This window comes from Cetorhinus maximus, chromosome 2, assembly GCF_964194155.1.
Source record: "Cetorhinus maximus chromosome 2, sCetMax3.hap1.1, whole genome shotgun sequence".
In the NCBI taxonomy this organism is placed as follows: Eukaryota; Metazoa; Chordata; class Chondrichthyes; order Lamniformes; family Cetorhinidae; genus Cetorhinus; species Cetorhinus maximus.
In genome coordinates, this window is record NC_135880.1 from 9,612,270 (window position 1) to 9,631,852 (window position 19,583).

Below are 19,583 nucleotides of genomic sequence, written 5' to 3' on the forward strand. Positions count from 1 at the left end.
GTTAGACCCCTCAGACTACTGGTTTGTCTCCATGATTACTCCATAGCCATTTACAGCAGTGGGGGGAGGTGAATGGCAGAGATGAGATGGAACCCTCTGTGTGCAATGGAAGAATGGGTGAAGCACATTCAGCTGAAGGCTTAATAGCAACTAGAAAAGATAATCCCACACTGATATTCTTCACAAACAAATGGTCCTTGGTTCACAAAGCTCTCTCACCCTGGTGTTTTCCTCACCTCATGTCTGGGTTTGTGGTAGATTAATTGATAGAAATTGATTAGTGAATGGGAGGGTGATGGCGGAAGAGAGAAGAGCAGAACTTTGAACATTGAGCTTCCTTAATGTATTTGTCTGTGCTATTTCTCTCGCGGTGTGGAGAGAAGGAAAATGAGAAGAGTGGAGAAAGGAACCAAGGTTGGGCAACCATGTTTTCAAACTCCCATTGCCAAACCACATAATACTACAAACAGAATGCCCTGCACCCCTGAAGAACAAATGCTTTTATATTGCCTACAAACAGCATGTGAACATTGCTGAAAGGTTGGAAATGTATTGTTAACTTTGGGGTAATATACTCAAGGCCTTTGTTTTAAAGGGGAGGGGAGGAAAGTTATCATAGTCCTTTCTTCCCAAGGTTATTGCATGGTGATAAATTCTTTCACTATCAACTCTGTGGAAAATACATCTGAAAATTCTCTGTTCACCTGGCATTTTTGTTCTATATGCAGCCAAGACCGTACAAACATGTTTGAGAAAGGAGTTAGGTAACATTCAGAGATTAAAATCCTTTACCACCATTAGGATTTCAGGATATATTGACTACATTGCACTAAATGCAAGCCATTTTCCTGGCAATCTCTCATAACACCGTCTTTAATTTCCAACAGCATTAAAGAGATGTTGGTTTCCCACCCAAGTTATTTTAGCCTGCAATTGCTGGATTCATGCAGTGACCTCAGTCATGACGAAAACTGATTATTGTTTTGCTTTATTGCATTTAGCTTCTACAAGATTATTTGGCTGTTCTTAAGTCAATGTCAGTTTTCTGTCAAGTACTTTGCTTATTGTTGCAATAGAAATTTTTTTTTGAAGTGAAGTTAGATATGAGGGCGGTTAATTTGATGTTAAGTAGATAGAACAGGACTGAACCATCACCCAGACTAGGGGCTCCTTAATGGTCTAACAGGCAAAGGCACTGCCCAATGTACTGCTATGCCATGGAGGGCAGGTGTTCCAGGGCTTATGCTGATTTTGGTTGCAATAGCAACAGTAGGGAAGCTACAATTGTTCTTTTAACCATGGAGCTTGGGTTGAGGAAGAGCAGGAAAGAAAATTCCTCTTGCAAAGTTTGGTGGCAAGCAGTCAAAACAGGATTGAGGGTTAACGTGATGCCATCCATCGTCAACACAGCACCAGCTTACAAATGCAGAGTAGCTACTTGTGAGAGTTACCAAATCAAAACAGGATTGAGGGTTAACGTGATGCCATCCATCGTCAACACAGCACCAGCTTACAAATGCAGAGTAGCTACTTGTGAGAGTTACCAAATCAATGCCCAAGGAACTGCACTTGGCCAAGAGGAAATAGCTTCAGGGCAAAATAGGAAGAACATCTGGGGTGTGGGAGGAGGGAAGTGGGAGCCTCAATTTTTAACTGATAAAGACAGCATGTCCACGTGGTTGCCACAGCTTTGATTGCTAAGCTTAGGCTATTAGTGTTTAGCCACCCTCGCAGTATGGGTCTCATAAATGGTCTTGGTACCTTTATCGGAAAGAAAACAGAACTTATATTCTGGAAGTGGTTAGATATGTAAAGGTTCCAGATGATGCCAAGTTAACCATTAATTGTACAACTCAACAGTGTGTATTGATTATCCATTTAAATGCTACAGCCACACACAAGTAGCTACCCAACATCAAAACCTTATTTAAGTGCAGTTTCAAACTCGTAAATCTCACTGACAAATTTTTCTCTCCTTTCCCCAATGTGTGTGCAGCAGGTCGCTATTGGAAAAATTAAGGTTAATCCGCCCTCTGATCCCTCCAGCAGTGAGGTGGTGTCTGTTTGTTCAACATTTCCACAACAGCACCGTTGAGATCGAGAACTTTGCAGTGTAGGCATCTGTTCACCGCCATGCTGTGCCAACTCACCACACAGGAGGTAATGCCATCACTTGCTCCTCAAAAGGAAGAGAGATCTAAATTGACTGTAAAAATATAACAGGAATGTCAAAATAAAACTATACAGATTATGTATCACCTAACATTCAAAGTGTGAGGTTTCTGCTGAAAGCAACTTTAACAGTGACACTGCTGTTGCTCGACAGATGATGGCACTGACTTTGATTAAGCAGTACAAATGGAATTTCCAAAGAATCTCTCCTGATCTCCAAAGATCTGGAACACTTCTGCTGTGATTAGATGAACGTTACACCAATGCATGAACTGTCATCAGTGTACAACAGTAGGGACACAGGAGGTCTAGTATCGCAAGGCCTCCAGATAGCTCTCTTTTCTCCTCCCTCTCTCCCACCACCCCTGTAGTGCCTTCCTTCAGTTCAGGATATTTTCAAGCTCCAATACAAATTTGTGGAAGACCGTACCACAGAGGAACAGCTATGGAAGCTCAGTACTTCCTTTTAGCAGCTCATTATCAAAATGCATTTAAAAAGGTCAGTACAAAAATTTCCACTTGGAGTTACAGCTTCAGAACTACCTCGTTGGCTCTAAGAAAGGCTCATCCAAATTTCCATTGCAACTAAAAATAAACAATGCCAACACGTCTCGCTGGTGGCATTTAACCATCAGTTGCAATCGTATTGAACTAGTTCATGCATGCCAGAACCCGGCAGCTCACTCAGCAGTTCTCAGATGCTTGCTTTGTCGCTGTAGAAGGGCGTCACATGGAACATGTAGCAGTGTGTGCAGACCCGGACTGGTTTCATCTGGCCATATCGAGGTAAGGGAGCAGAATGAGAAGAGCAACGTGAGCAGAAGATCTGTTAAATGAAAAGGCATTTAAACTTCATACATGCAAGGGGGAAAAACAAAAAGGTCAACAGTCAAGTTCTGGAGGCTCCCATAACATTTTTAAAGTGAAGACATGGGTATAAATGAATAGTTCATACATAGAATTTACAGTATAGAATCAGACCATTGGGGCCAACAGGTCTATGTCAGTGTTTATGTTCCACATGAGCCATCTACCATATTTTTCTAATCCCTTCTCCCTAAAGTATTACTAGCTTTCCCTTAAATCTATCCATGTCACTCACCTCAGTTGCTCCCTGTGGTAGCGAGTTTGACATTCTAACCACTCTGTGGCTAAGTTTCTCCCAAATTCATTATTGACTACCTTGTATTTATAGTCTTTAGTTTTGGACTGCCCCCCCACCTCAAGTGGAAATATCACAGTCCATTCTCGAACCAGCTTTCCTGTTTTAAGATAAGATATCCATTTCATTGCAACACCTTTCCCCTTCCATAAGTCATACCAATAATCTTTCATTGCAGAAGATCACGAGGCACTCAGAGGAACTGACAATAGTAAAACTCAGCAAGGTTCCAGTAGCGAGCTATGGTTCCCCCAACTCTCCTAATTTCAGTAGTTGCAATTTCTCATGTAGCCCTAATGATTCTAAAATATTATTTCCAATTTTATCCACCTGACCAAAATAAGGAATAAGTATCACTTTTGGCCATTCCCTTGATGGTTGCCTCAGTAGACATATGGAAGCAGGTGACCTAGCCATAAAGAGGGATAGTTTATAGTGTGAGGAAAGATATAATAAGCACATATGCTGACAAACTTTACACCAAAAGGTGTATGAGGTTCGACCAGTGAGAAACAGGAGCCAATAAGAGCTATTCAGCACCTGCTCTTTCTGCCTTCCCAGGGTTGCAATGGGTAGGGCTCCTGACACTCTAACGAGATACAGTTCAGGCTAGAAAGGTGGAAAAGCTTTGCTGGGTTGTTGACAACACTGGGGGAAGATTTACTATGTTCATTTCTTCCAGCACAATCATAAGGTGCTGCCATTTAATTGCTAGTTAATTTCAAATATTCTGAACTATTTTATAAAAGTGAACTGTGCATACACATGCACCTCCAAGTCCCTCACGCCTGTTTCACCATTCAAATAGGCCATAGCTGATCTGCACTTCCAACTCCATTGAGTTGCCTTTGCTTCACATCCCGACCTAACAAAAATCTAACAATCTCAGTCTGGAAAACAGCAACTGACCCAGCATTCTCAGCCTTTTGGGGAAGATAAATGACACATGGGGGAAATGGTGGCATAGTGGTAGTGTGACTGGGCTAGTAAATCCAGAGGCCCAGGCCAATGCCCTCAAGCTATGGGTTCAAATCACACCAATTGAATTTAAATTCAATTATCACAGAATGTTATGGTGCAGGAGGAGGCCATTCAGCCCATCGTGTTTGCACCGGCTCTCCGAGTGAGCATTATGACTTCATGCCATTCTCCTATCTTTTCCCCGCACCCTAGCGCATCGTTTGAATAGAAACAATCATCTAATGGCCTCTGGAATGCCTTGACTGAACCTGCCTTCACCACACTTCCAGGCAGTGCATTCCAGACTTGAGCCATCGCTGTGAGAAAAAGCTTTTTCTCACATCACATTTGCTTATGCAAATCACTTTAACACTGTGCCCTCTTGTTCTTGATCCTTTTACAAGCAGGAACAGTTTCTCCCTATCTACTCTATCCAGCAGCCCCCCTCATGATTTTGAACGTATCTGTCGAATTAATTAATAAAAAATCTGGAATTGAAAGCTAGTCTCAGTAATGGTGACCATGAAGCTATCATTGATTGTCATAAAAAACCCATCTGGTTCACTAATGCCCTTTAGGAAAGGAAATCTGCCATCGTTACTTGGTCTGGCCTACATGCGACTTCAGACTCACAGCTGGTTCTCTTCTCTCTTGAGAAAAGGTGGCTGAGGTGTGACCTAATGGATGTCTTTAATATTTTAAGAAAGGTTTTGATAGAGTGGGCACAGGATGTTTGCTCTTGTGGAAAAGAGCATACCTGTAGGCTATCAATATAAGGTAGTCACCAAGAAATCCAATAGGGGATTCTTTACCCAGAGAGTGGTGAGAATGTGGAACTCCCTACCACAGGGAGTGGTTAAAATGAATAGTATAGATGCATTTAAGGAGAAACTAGACAAGCATATGACGGAGAAGGAAATTGATGGTTACGTTGGTAGATTTAGGTGGGAAAAAGATGGGAGGAGGTTTGAGTGGTGCATAAACACCGATATGGGCTGGATGGGCCAAATGACCCATTTCTGTGTCTATGTGACAGGCCACAAGGTTACCTCCAATTCTGTGTACTTTCATTTTTGTAAATAATCTCCAGTGCAGAATGTTATCGAATGCCTCCTGGAAGTCCATAGAGACAACATCTATAGACCACCTCCTATCTACTATGCTAATGACCCCTTCATTCAACCGGATTAGACTAAAATATGACCTACCCACCACAAAACCGTGCAAATTCTCTTTGATCAGCTCATAATTGTCCAAGTGCTCTGTCGCTTGGTTACTGATGATAGATCAGAATAACTTTCCCACAGCTGATGAGAAACGAAAAGGTCTGTAGTTACCTGGTATGTCTCCCATTTGCAATTTTCTGATGTAGAAAGCTTTCCAAAATTATGGCTTACACATTGCAATTTCCTCTTAATATGCTGGAGTGGAAACCATCAGCTCCTAGGGATTTGTCAACCGTACTAGATTATTTTCTGCATTGCCAGTTTATTTTATCATTTTAAGTCCATTAAATTCATCCCATTATATTTAAAAGTTAACTTTGACTAGAAGAAATCATCGTACTCCCTCCTTCTACAGAGCCAAAACTACGATTCTCTTCACTCTTCCAATTCAAAACTGTATTTTTGGATTTAGGTGACAGTGGCAAGGCAAGATTTACTGCCCGCCCCTGGTTACCCAGAGGACACCAAGAATCAATCATGCAGAGTGAGACTGGAGTCACATGGACGCCAGACAGGGCAATGTTGCTAGAATCCCTTCCTTGAAGAAGATTAGTAAATCAGTTGGGTTTTTAGACTAATCTGGAATCTCTAATGGTCTAATTTCTGATGCTAGCTCAAAAATTACAAGGTTGAGTGGATTCAATTTCACAACTTGCATTATGATGAACGTTGAGCTCAGGACGCTTGGGTTGTTCGTCAAGAACCATAACCAATAGGGCACTTATATTTTGAAACTATATCATGGCACATGGTTATCATCTTACTGTCAACTCCAATCAACACCGCTGCCAGGGCTAAGAACCTGGACATAGGTCAAGTGAAATTGGATTGTTCTTTTCATGAATTCCATATTTACTTTGGGGCTGGAAATCCATTTCATTCATTTCCATTGAGCCCAGTGCTTAATAAATTACCTTTCCACAGCTTCTGCAATGATGCTTTCTTCGGATCACAGTGAACGGTGCCTTGCATGCAGTACAGTAACTGCAGACATCATCTGGTACCCATTCTGGAGGATCTGTCACAAACAGGAAAGATAAGAGTCCATCAGCAACAGGTAAACTTTCACTGAATCATGTAACCAAAGTCAGTAATTTCTCCCCCCTCACAACACTACTTACTGCTGAAAAAACTAAAGGTTATAAATAGACATAATTACATCTTAATCTAATTTTAGAATTCATTAGGTGGGACATCACTCAATATAATTTCTTTTGGAATATCTGTGTTCAAATTAACAGTACATGAAGGAGGAAAGCATGTGGGAAACCTTTATAAAGCTCTGGTTAGGCCACAGCTAGAACACTGCGTCCAAAACTGCTCACTGCACTTTTAGAAATATGCAAGGGTCCTTGTGAGGGTGCGGAAGAGATTTACTGCAATGGTTTGAGGAATGGAGACATTTTAGCTACCAGGCCAAGTTGGGGGAGCCAGTGTTGTTCTCCTTGGAGCAAAGGGAGATGATAGAGGTGTACAAAATTATGATAGGTTTAAACAAGGCAGACAAGGAAAACTGTTTCCATTGGCTGATGGTACAAGGAATAGGGGACACAGATATAAGGTTTCTGGTAAGAGATGTGTGGAGAACGTTTTTGGATGGCAATGACCTGGAACACGCTTCCCATGAGGACGGTGGAAGCAGAGATGAAGAATTATTTCAAAAGGAAACTGGATGGACACTTGAGGGAAATAAACTTGTAGGACATGGGATAGGAGTGGGGGAACGGGACTGACTGGTTTCCTCTTTAGAGGGGCAACATGGATTTGATATGCTGAATGGCCTCCTCCTTTGCAGTAAATGACTATGATTCAATGAGTGTGTATATTGTGTATGTGTGTGGAGCGACAGTGGAAAAAGCGCATCATCTACTGAACAGAATCCCTCCTATGCTGTTCTCCTCCTTTGGTAGTCACTTTAATGCCTCCTTACCTCACAGAAACATGCAGAGTTTGAGAAGGAAACCAGTAATCAAGAGCTGGGTCTGCTCTAATTGCACACTTGGCAGTCTGCGGCAAGATTATACTCTATTTAAAAAGGTGAGACTATGCCTGGAGTAAATATTTAGAACACAATTACCCCCTCACCCTTGACTACACTCACTTCAACTCCTTTCATTTATTTTGATTTTAAAAAATTTATTTTGAATTCCTTATTTTAAAATGTTCCTGCTCAATGCTTCATTTGATCAGGTTCAAGGGTGACATTCAAGCCCTATCAGTTAAGAGGAAAGCCAGCAAGCCAAGGTGGGTAATATCTAGGCTGAACAGAAGCATTCTACAAAAAAAAAATCTGCACATACAAAACAGCTTAGTGCACATTTTCTCTGCCAGGGACAGTCTGTGCCCGTCACATATTTTTCCAGTTAACAGTGAATGAACCCCAAGCTATCTGAAAACAGCCCCTCTCAACATATAGAAAGTGCCTCAGTTGTAGATTTTAGATAAAATGCTACAGATTGAAACACATGCTTCAACGTAACACAAGATACAAGATACAAGACAATGTGCACAATTTTAGCAAAAAAAAGTATTTTGAAATTAAAAGGAACTTTAAGCTCCTGTATAGATTATTATATTGCTGGAGGCGACCATCTCCAGGTTGAGACTAGACATGTTCACAATGAGAATACGGTGTTTTATGCTTATTCTTTTATGGGATGTGGGTGCCACTGGCAAGGCCAGAATTTGTTGCCCATCCCTAATTTCCCTTGAATTGAGTGGCTTGCTAGACCATTTCAGAGGGCAGTTTAGAGTCAACCACATTGCTGTAGATCTGGAGTCACATGTAAGCCAGACCAGGGAAGGAGGGCAGATTTCCTTCCCTAAAGGACATTAGTGAACTGGATGGGAATACACATGGGGAGGCCATTCAGCATTCATTAAACCCTGACTCCACAAGAATCCTTCGGAGGAGGAGGGAAGAAAATTGGCAGAGGAAGTTTGAGTGATTAAAAAAAACTTAACAAAACTTCTGGATGCAAATCAACACATGGTATTCAGTTTGGTTGAGCTTCAAAATGAATAATGGCGCATGGATAACTCGGGTAGTTAAAACTTCAGTTGATATTACAAATTAGCAGCTGCCTATTGAAATACTCTGGTTCATTAAAAATTGCATGCTTAGGAGGAAACTGCACATTTCTAGAACAGTTTAATTCAATTTAACATTTAATTCAACCTGAATGACCATTAAGAATGATGCAATGGTCAAAAGGATGCTGAGTACATTGGAATGACTTGCAATTTTCTTCAAAACATTTCACTTTCTTCAACAAGTGAATGGATACAGGGACCAGAGTTATTGGTGTGTTAAAATTATGCTGTTCATAGAATTACCTGGATGTAAGACATTAACAAATTTGCTTGTTTGTTATTTGTAATCATTGTCCGAATCTTCAATCACACCTGTGCCCATGAGTTGCATGGTATATGATCTTATGTAATTATCAGAAAAGCTGTTTAATTACATCAGCAATGGGTTTTAAAGTTATGATTTTATATTTTGCCAAACTATTTGGGACTAAACTGTTTAGTACTCCAACTACCAATTGCTTATTCAGTAATCACAAGCAAACACTGGATCTTTTATATAATGTTGAAATAGCTAGTAGGCCTCCCTGTCTTTTTGCTGAGATCCTAGCATAGGTTAAGTAGCTTGAAGACTATTTAAACATTAAGGCAATGAGGTCACAGCAGTGTTTGAAGATTTTGCAGCCTCAATCGAATCGCAGTGGAATAAATAATTGGACTAATAATTTATGTCAGTCACGTAGACTCAGATGAGCACTAAGCTTCCGTGTGTAACTGAAAGTCAGATGCACAGGCCTTGGAGCAAGTATAGCAATCATTTAGCACAATACCTTGGATGAAGGGATTTAGCTATAAGGAGAGACTAAGTGATCTCCTCTGGGTTTGAACAGATGAAAGAGAGACCTAACTGGATTGTACGAAGTCGTGAAAAATTCCCTCCAGCAGGAAACCTTGGTGCCATATGCAACTGAGGTGAGCTTCTGACTACATATCCATGCCATCACTAAGACCACCTATTTCCACATCCGTAACATTGCCTGGCTCCACCCAAAACTTGAAAGAGATTGGGAGAAGCCAGATCACGGAGGGATTGGAGGACAAATTATTTTAAACATTGTATAACCAGGAGCCAGTGCAGGTCAGTGAAAACAGGTAATGGGTGACAGCATTTGTTCTGCTCTCAAACTCCAACTGTCTAGCCCCTGGCCTTCCATTCACCAAGACATTTCCACCGCTACTGATCTGCCCAACCGCACCCTCACTCCCAACAGTACCTCCAGACTTAGCTATTCTAACATGCTGCTGGCTGACATCTGCCCTCTGTAAGTTTGAGGTCATCCAAAACTCTGCTGCACTGTGTCCTAAGTCACACCAAATGCCGTTCACCCATTACCTGCGTTCGCTGACCTATACTGGCTCCTGGTTATACAATCTTTCAGCTTTAAAATAATTTGTTCTCAAATCCCTCCATGATCTGGCTCGTCCCTATCTCTTTCATCTTCTGCAGCAGCTCAACTCTCCGAGGTTTCTGCACTCCTCTAATTGAGGCCTCTTGAGTATTCCCAATTTTAATTGCTCCACCACTGGTTGCTGTGCCTTCAGCTGCCTGGGTCCTAAGCTCTGGAATTCCCTCCCTAAACCTCTCTGCCTCTCTACCTCACTTTCTTCCTCTAAAACTCCTTAAAACCTACCTCTTTGACCAAGCTTTTAGTCATCTGCTCCAAAATGTGCCACGATGTTAAATTTTTAAAAAAATACTGTCAAGCGCCTTGTGATATTTTATTACATTAAAGTCACTAAATAAATACAAGTAATTGTTGTCATTGAAATCTAAAACAGAAGGGACATAATTGAAGTTAAGTTGGTTAAAAGCAAACCCATAAACACAGCTCTTACACAGAGTTGAGAACATCTGCAATGCACTGCCTCAGGAAAACAAAGATGTAGAATTAATTGCTGTTTTTCTTTATAGTGCATTTGGCAGACAGCTCTTTAAGTGGTGCTTGTTCAGAATTTATCTGGCAACCTTTGCCCAATTGAGGAGCCAAGTAAGGATAGATGCACAGAAACACAGACAGAGCAGACAAGAAAAAAAAGTGCTTAAGTGAGTGCATGTGCATGCAAAAGAAAGAGATATACAGTCAAGAGACATGAAGCAAGAGCAAGAGAGTGCACATGTGCCAAGAGAGATGGACAAAAAGAGGACACACACACACACAAACGATGATGGTCTCACAGACACAGGCACAAGGTGATGGTCAAACACCTCGTTTCAGGTCCAGGTTAACGCCAGGTTTTCAGTGTGACTCTCTATCTTGCTCATGCTCCAATTAAACCAGGAGTGTTGTGTTTTGTGTAGAAACAGCAAAAAATAACTTTCAGCTAGCCAGTATCTGACATGCACGAGAAGTCTTTTTTAAATTTTAAATTTAAAAAAGTCTTCAAACCAATCCATATAGGTGGGGTTGTTTGTCTCACAGGAAGACACCCCATTTATCCAAGTTCAGAAAGGTTAGGCAAAGGTTAACAGCTAAGGATAATAAGCACACCACACTATGTAATCTTCTCAACCTCTACAACCCTCCAAAATATCTGCGCTCCTTTCATTACAGAGTCTTGTGTATCCCTGACTTTAATCGCTCCACCACTGGAAGCTGTGTCTTAAGCTTCTCAATGCTTGCTCAGCCAGTTAGGTCGCTGACTTATCCTGAGCTGCGATTCAAATTAAGCTCCACGTCCATGAGTGAGTCAGATTGCTGGTCAATAATCAACAGCACCCTGGGACACTGTAGACTTATATGGTTCAGGTATCTGATTTCTAAGTCTGCCACACACATTTGGTTTGGTTCTGAACTTCAGCTGATGACTTAAACCCAAGGAGTTCCTGCTACCTCACTGACTTTGTTATCTGTTTCAGGTAGAAGTTGAAGATACCCCCTTGTGGTCACTTCTGAAGCTAGTTACTGTGAGGGACTAAGACCTCATTCTGTATTTTTTTTTTACAAAATACATTAGAAATATGCTCATTGCTATTTCTAGAAATTTAAAATTGGATGAAGTTCTTAAAACGGCTGAATCAATGTCTGTCTGTGACCCCTGAACAAAAGGGGCTGCCTGGCAGTATCGGGGAAACTCGCACATCATTATCTCTGGGGAGCCACCAATGACCCCCTGTGGGCTGCACAGGCCAAATTCAAAGACAGCGATACAAAGGGCATCTGCGTTTCGTAACCCAGGCTGGCCAACAGGAAACTGCTCCTCTGCTAAGACAAAGGGCCCGGCAACCTTTCTTTCAATTTTTAATGGTTGAGACATTTAACAATGTCAGACCCAGACAAGGGATATACGTCCCTTGTCAAAGACAATATGGGGAGGTGGGAGTCATGTGACATGGGCTTCTCACTTGTGGAACCAGTAATATTGCTGCAAAGCTCAGTCTGCTGTTTACCATCTAATTGGCAGCCTCACAGAAAATGCACTCTGGCCTAGGTTGAACACCTGGCCCCACCTACATAGTTCCAGCAGAAACATCTGTACTATCGCCTACAAGACCGATTCATCTCTACGTGCCTATCTCGTCACGTGAAGTCAACACCATCGGAAGAGTGATTTCTACCTCATCGGTTTTCAACCCATTGACCTCCATGAAAGGATACCACATTGGACTTTGATTCTGGACTCTGGAACCCACGTGAACCAATATTTATTTTTATCTCTGAGGTGTCTGTAATTTAAAACCTTATTTTCTCAATCCCTCTCTTTGCTGTCTGAGCATGGAGGTGACATTGTGACCTTCCTCCCACGTTTTTGAGTGTGTGCAAATAAACTAACCCTTTGAATTCATTTTATCGAGTTTGCTGTGGGGTTATTAATAGAAAATTGGATCACACCAAAACTGAGGGGGTTGGGAAATGCACCGCTGCTTATAAAGAGGGAAACAAATCAAAAACACCTTTCTGTTTATGGACGGATAGTGAGAGGAGAAAGTAGCGCTGTTCAGTAGTGCCTCCTGCCTGTAACATTACAATCGAACATGTTATTGAGCAACAGTTAATGCTCTTTTATAAAGACACAATGGGCTGAATTTTCTGTACCTCAGCAGTGGGTGCAAGTCCATTCCAGAAGTCAGCAGATCGCCAACTGGCTGGGTAAGCAGCCTATCTCCACCGCAGCTAGCAGCGAGGGGTGGGCACCACACCACAGCACCCAAAAAAGATTCAAGAAATCCCCACATTTGTCACACATGGGTGTCCTTATCATGAGAGATTTTCACATTCATCTGCCTTTCTGTGTATACAAATGAACGGCACTTTTCACATTTTACCCGGATGCATTTGTTTATGAAATGTGTTTGCACGGATGGAGAAGGGATCAAATGATGGTCTCATTTGATTACAGGATTATGCGCATTGACTTTTGACATTGTTTGGCTGATTGACATTACTCATATGAGGGACTCATCTATTGGAATTGACTCATGATAAGAGCTTCCTGCATCTCGTGGCCATCAAGATCCTCCCTGAAAATAGCCTGCTGCGGCTCAGCCTCCTCTTCCTCCGACTCATTAAAGGACCAGTTTGTCTCCCTCAACTCATCCTCCTAAAAGGGGTTCTCCTCTGAAAGGTGCAGCAATTGTTTGCTCAATGATGGACCTGGTCTTGGCGTTGTTTTCTTTATATTGGTGCTCAAGATCTGTGTTCCCACGTCTAACAGGAGTCACGAGCCACTTCTTGAGGGGATAACCTCAATCAGTAAGCAGCCATTCATCCAACATATCCGGGGCCATAAACATCCCTGACACTTGGAAGTGCCTGAGGATAGAGGAGTCGTGGTTGCTCCCTGGGTACGTTGTACAACATGCAAGATTTGTGGCTGGTGGTCGCACACCATCTGTACACTGATGGGCTGGTACCCCTTGCGGTTTATAAATGCCCCTGGCTTTCCTGCTGGTGCCTTGATTGCTACATGGGTATAATCAATGACCTTTTGCGCCCTTGGGAATCTAGCCATGGCCGCAAAGCCTTTTTGCAGTAATATCTGTAGGCTGGGTAATCCCACTCAGGTCTCATTCTCACTGGAGGGGGTCTCTCTCAAAGAGTACACAATGCCCAGGGTAAACAAGTTTCTGGACACTCCACTGAGGGGTGGCCTTGATTATAATTAGAGGTTTATGAAGATTTCCTAAAGAAATAACTGTCTGCAGCCCCTCCTGATAAAGTCAGGCACAGACCCACCTTCAGCCTTTATACCTGCCCTATAATTGGAAATAAAAAAAAAATGAACTTCCCGCCAAGCGTGTTTCACATGCACCCACATTATTGCTTCGGGAATGTATTATTTCAGTCAATTGGACTAATTAGCTTAAAAGGCCCTTAATTATCAATATCAAAATGGCGGACGGATTATCGATTTCGGAGCCCACACGACTACCCTATTATTGCAGACTGGCGTAATGCTGTCGGGTTTGTGACCCGATGTCAGCACATACGAACATATGAATTAGGAGCAGGAGAAGGCCACTCGGCCCCTCGAGCCTGCTCTGCCATTCAATAAGATCATGGCTGATCAGAATGTAACCTCAACCCCATATTCCTGCCTACCCCCGATAAGCTTTCACCCCCTTGTTAATTAAGAATCTATCCAGCTCTGCCTTAAAAATATTCAAAGTTTCTGCTTCCGCCGCCTATTGAGGAAGAGAGTTCCACAGGCTCTCATCCTTCAGATAAAAACTTTCTCCTTATATCTGTCTTAAATGAGCTCCCCCTTATTTTTAAACGGTGACCCCTAGTTCTAGATTTTCGCACGAGGAAACATCCTCTCCACATCAACCCTGTCAGGATTCCTCAGGATCTTAAAGGTTTCAATTAAATCTCCTCTTACTCTTCTAAATTCCAGTGGATACAAGCCTAACCTGTCCTCATAAGACAACCTGCCCATTCCTGGCATTAGTCTAGTAAACCTTCTCTGAACTGCTTCTAACACATTTACATCTTTCTTTAAATAAGGAGACCAGTACCATACACAATACTCCACATGTGGTCTCACCAATGCCCTGTATAACTGAAGTATAACCTCCCTGCTTTTGTAATCAATTGCCCTCACAATAAATGATTCTATTAGCTTTCCCAATTACCTGCTGTACCTGCATGCTAACCTTTTGTGATTCATGCACGAGGACACCCACATCCCTCTGAATCTCAGAGCACCTCAATCTCTCACCATTTAGATAATAAGCTTCTTTTTTATTCTTCCTGCCAAAAAGAACAATTTCACATTTCCCTACATTATACTCCATTTGCCAGATCTTTCCCCACTCACTTAACCAATGTCCCATTGTAGCCTCCTTATGTCCTCTTCACAATTTACTTTCCTACCTAGCTTCGTGTTGTCAGTAAATTTAGTAACCATTCCTTTGGTCTTTTCATCACACTGTATATGACGCTTCCATGGGGCTACAATAGTTCTACTTTTGCAACGTAAAATTCAGCCCAATGCTACAAACAGAAATGTTCCATTTCTCACAGCACAAGAGATTTAGTGGTGCCCTGCCCAGTGAAACACAGGTGGCTGAAGACTTGCAATGAAAACATTTATATAGCACCTTTAATCTAGTAAAATGCCACAATGCGCTTTACAGGAGTGTTATCAGATAAAATTTGACACTGAATCACAAGGAGGTATCAAGGCAGGTGACCAAGAGCTTGTTCTAAGAGGTAGGCTTTAAGGAGACACCTGAAGTAGTAGAGAGGTAAAGAAGCTTAGCGCTGAGGCAACTGAAGGTACAGCCAACACTGGTGGTGTGAAGGAAATCATGGGTGCACAAGAGTTCAGAGTTGAAACAGTGAAAAGTGCTGAGAGCCCTGTACGCTAGAGCAGGATACAGGGACAGGGAGCAAAGTGAGAAAGGTAGGCCATTTTGGATACAAGGGTAAGAATTTTAAAATCAAGGAGTTGTTGGACCAGGAACCATTGCAGATCAGCAAGCATAGGGGGTGATGAGTGACCAGGATTTGATGCGTCTTAGGGTAGTAGTTGATTTTTGGATGAGCTCAAATTTACAGAGGACAGATTGTGGGAGGCCAGCCAGGAGAGAATTGGAATAGTCAAGTCTGCAGGGTAAAGGAGGCATGGATGAGGGTCAAAGCAGCAAGTGGGGCAAGGCATGGGTGGAGAATGGCACTCTTATTGGAGAGGATGTGTCAGAAACTGTGCTCAGGGTCAAATTGGGCAAGTTCAGCCAGCTGTTCTCAATATTACAGGGACATGGTTGCATAAGGTGCTCCATTTTGTGAGGAAGGAACTATACAACAGGCCAACTAGTTTTGCTCAATCGACTGAAGGCAGTCATGCAGAAGTCCCCTGCCCTGGCAGAAGGCGCTTATACGCTTCAAATACTGAATTCCTATGGGAGGGGATTAATTTAAAGGAATTAAATGAGTCAAGGTCAGCAAAGGTTAATATATTAAAAGAGGCCTTGGTGCAATGAGTCCTCAAACAAAATGGCTTGCTTTGTACAGTCAAAGCTGGCAAATCTAAGCTATTGCATCAGGCCAACATCAACCCCCTTTCTCAACAATACTTAATAACTTTTCTCCACTGAAGGACATGGTAAAGCAAAATGATGTACATTTCTCCAAAAGCATCAATTCACACATTAGATCTTTGAAGGCAGTTGTCTATCTATCCACTCCCAACGGTTACTATTGTATTAGGAAATGCTTAATACTTCACCTTCAAGGTCCTCATCTCTTGCCTTGTTAGCAATGTCAGAGGAAGAAACACTTTCTCGACATAAAGCACAGTCTTCTAGTGCAGGACTTCTCAACGTCTGGTCACCTGAAACAAACAAGCCAATGGCATTGGAGCAAATTCGCGTATTTACACTTGGAAGCTCAGTTGGTGGCTTTTATAGTCACATACTCAATTACAGATCCGGTGTTTACTGATAGTGTTACCTAGAGACTCAGGTTTTCCCATTGGTTAACCTGTAAGCTGTTCACACTGCAATCAGTGCTTGCTGTGGCTCAGTTGAACTTTCGTTTCTGAGTCAGAAGGTTCTGGGTTCAGGTCTCGCTATAGGATGAGCACAGAGGTCCAGGCTGACACTTCAATGCAGTGCTGATGGAATGCTGCACTGTCAGAAGTGCCATCTTTCTGACAATGAATCAAACTGAGGCTTAGTCTGCTCTTTTGGGTGGACACGGAAGATCTCATGACATGATTGTGAAGAGCTGGGAAGTTCTCCCCGGTGTCCTGGTCAATATTTATTGCTCAACCAACATCACAGAAACAGATTACCTGGTCATTATTACATTGCTGTTTGTGGGATCTTGCCGCTGTGTGCATATTGGTTGCCAAGGTCCCTGAAGATTGGAGGTCTGTGGACGTTGCACCATTATTTATAAAGGGTGCAAGGTATAGGTCAGAAAATTATAGCCCGGTCAGTCTCACTTCGGTGGCGGACAAACTATTGGAATCAATTCTGAGACACAGGATAAACTGTCACTTTGAAATGCACTGATTGATCAGGGATAGTCAGCATGGTTTTGTTAGAGGAAGATCATGTCTTACTGACTTAATTGAATTTTCTGAGGAAGTAATGAGGAGGATTGATGAGGGTAGTGCAGTGCAGGTTGTCTATATGGATTTCAGTAAGGCATTTGACAAGGTTCCAAATGGCAGAGTGGTCAGGAAAGTGAGATCTCATGATTATTTCAAGCAGGTATTGTGACTAAGATAAAGACTAAGACTGGCTTCTTCCAACAGAGTTTTATTTTTAGTCCATAAAATGCTAGAGAACTTGTCTCACCTGTTTTCTCTTTTATACATTCAAATGGGTACTTAGCTAGTTAACTGTTAATTACCAACTGAACGCCCTGAGTTAACTGTTTCCTTCTCCAACAGATTCCCTTCTTAAGATGAAAGTAACCCTTAAGTATATATATCCAAAAAAGATGGATCTTCTTTTCCATAACACAATAATCAATATATTTTTCCATTCAATAAATCAACCTTAATCCTCCTTCTTAGGAAGAGCATGTATAGAAATGTCCACACAAAAAGAATGTTCCTTTTTTTTGTCTTCTCAAAGGAAAAGACGTCCCTCTTTGAGGATCTCCAATAACTTCTTGGAGTTCACTCCTCTTTTCGTGAAGCAATCGAACATTGATAGCTGTTATCAATCCATTTGATCTTGGTGATCTCCTTATTCTTGAACATCTGCTTTAAGCTTGCAATGCCAATTTGCAATCTCTTTTCGTACAATGAACATTTTCTCCAAAGTGATTTATTGTCTATAAGACATTCGATAGGCATCATTCCTGAATACCCATCTCTATTTAAAATTTCTGCCAGCATCTTTTATATAAAGAAAGCCATATCTACCACCTCAACAAGAGCAAGAGTCTCTGCTGCCAATGTACTTTTTACGACTCTTTGTATTTTTGTCGCTTCCCATGCCAAAGGGCGACATTGACCTTTACCCCTGCGAGAAATATTTTAAATCCTCCCACACTCAAAAATCCATCACATAGATTTGCCTGAGATGCATCACCAACCACAGTTTCATTTTTCTAAGATAACCCAAAGAAGGGAATTTCAAAACACACTGCTCCATTTTTAATTTCGTCAATGTTTTTGATTGCTCGAGTGATTTCTTCAACCTTGGGATCGTTCATTTTAGTCAAAACTGACGTCCGGCCTGGTTTGTTTGCCTAGCCAACTGAGTTGCTGAATTAGGCTTCAGGGTTACTCTTTTTCAGTTTCAGAAGCCGTTCTATCTTTCTGGGGGGCCCTGCCACGACTAATTGCAATGGGATTGACATTCTGCAAGTAGGATTGCTGATGTAAAATGACATGTGATCCACTCTACCTGATTTCCAATCCAATGTATTTAGGCGCACCAGAAGCCTGACTTCCAATTTTAAACTCCGTTCTGAGCCCATTAATGACAGCTGTTTCAAATTCGCTACTACCACCCCACAAAAAAATCATCTACATGCATCATAAAGATGCCTGCAAGTTTCTCTCCATGGTGCCAATAAAACATTGGCCAGGTCTGCTTCCCAATGAAGACAGCGCAACTTTAACAAAACTGACCTCACTAAGAAACACCAAACTCTGGAGGTGCCATTTAAACCATATGCGCATTTATTGCTTCCAGAGCGTCCCTTCTACGTTTGGCGGCTCTTTCGGTGGGCAGAGAAAAACTTTCTTTTGAAGTTGGTGTCCTTGACCAGAAGACAGCTTTAATATCATTTGATTTGCATTCCCAAGCATTTGTAGCTAACAGAGCTAAGATGATCTTCAGAATAACTTTTCCTGCCCTAAGTGAATCTACTCTTATATCCTGGTCACCCAGTTTTTCTTCAAAACCTTGTGCCACTAGCCTGGCTTTAGCTTTATAAGTCCTATGAGGAAGCACCTTTTCCGTGCATATCCATGTATGAGATAGAGCTGGTTGTCCCTTATCTGGCACCTCTGTGTATACCCCAAATTCTTTCCAACCATTTACAGCTTGGTCTATCAGCCAATATTCTACAAAGCATCTCATCTATCACCATGTGATTCCTTTCACACACTTTGTTACCAAAAGGGCTTTTTGCTGCTGTATTCATAGCTATTATATTCATGTTTGCACACATATCCCGAAACTCATCTTTAGCAAATTCCCCCCTCCATTATCAGTGATGAATTTTGCCGATGGTCCCAAACCGGTCCCTATCCACTTTTTCATTGTCTGATCTACAACTATTTTCTTCTCTTTACTGTGTATGATTGTTGACGGGCTAAATCTATGAAATGCAAAACAAAAATATCCTCTTCTTTATCCCACACCTTTAAATCCACAACTTCATTGAAATCCTCGCTAAGGGCAGACTCACTATAGGCTGCAATGGTGTCCTTCTGTATTTCTTACACATATCACATCGAACGCCGATCTCCTCTAAGTTTAGAGTACTATCCATCTTTTATTCCTGTATCCCTTAGCAAAATTTTTAATTTTTGCAGAGAAAGGTGGGCAAATTGCCGAT

The 19,583-nt window shown here is 41.8% G+C and overlaps 1 protein-coding gene across 2 annotated transcripts in view; it reads right to left on the reverse strand.

Moving 5' to 3' along the window:
* Positions 1 to 480: 480 nt before the first annotated feature.
* zfyve28 (zinc finger, FYVE domain containing 28) overlaps positions 481 to 19,583 on the reverse strand; it is a 264,825-nt gene continuing 245,722 nt past the window's right edge. The window contains exons 12-14 of one of the 2 annotated variants that reach the window (XM_078560667.1): positions 16,282 to 16,386; positions 6,435 to 6,538; positions 481 to 2,206 (exon numbers count right to left, since the gene is read on the reverse strand). In XM_078560667.1, coding sequence (XP_078416793.1) covers positions 2,198 to 2,206; positions 6,435 to 6,538; positions 16,282 to 16,386 — 218 coding nt within the window. In that variant the 3' untranslated portion in view covers positions 481 to 2,197. Of the gene's footprint in view, positions 2,999 to 6,434; positions 6,539 to 16,281; positions 16,387 to 19,583 lie in introns of both variants that reach the window. The other variant, XM_078560661.1, reaches the window with a different exon arrangement.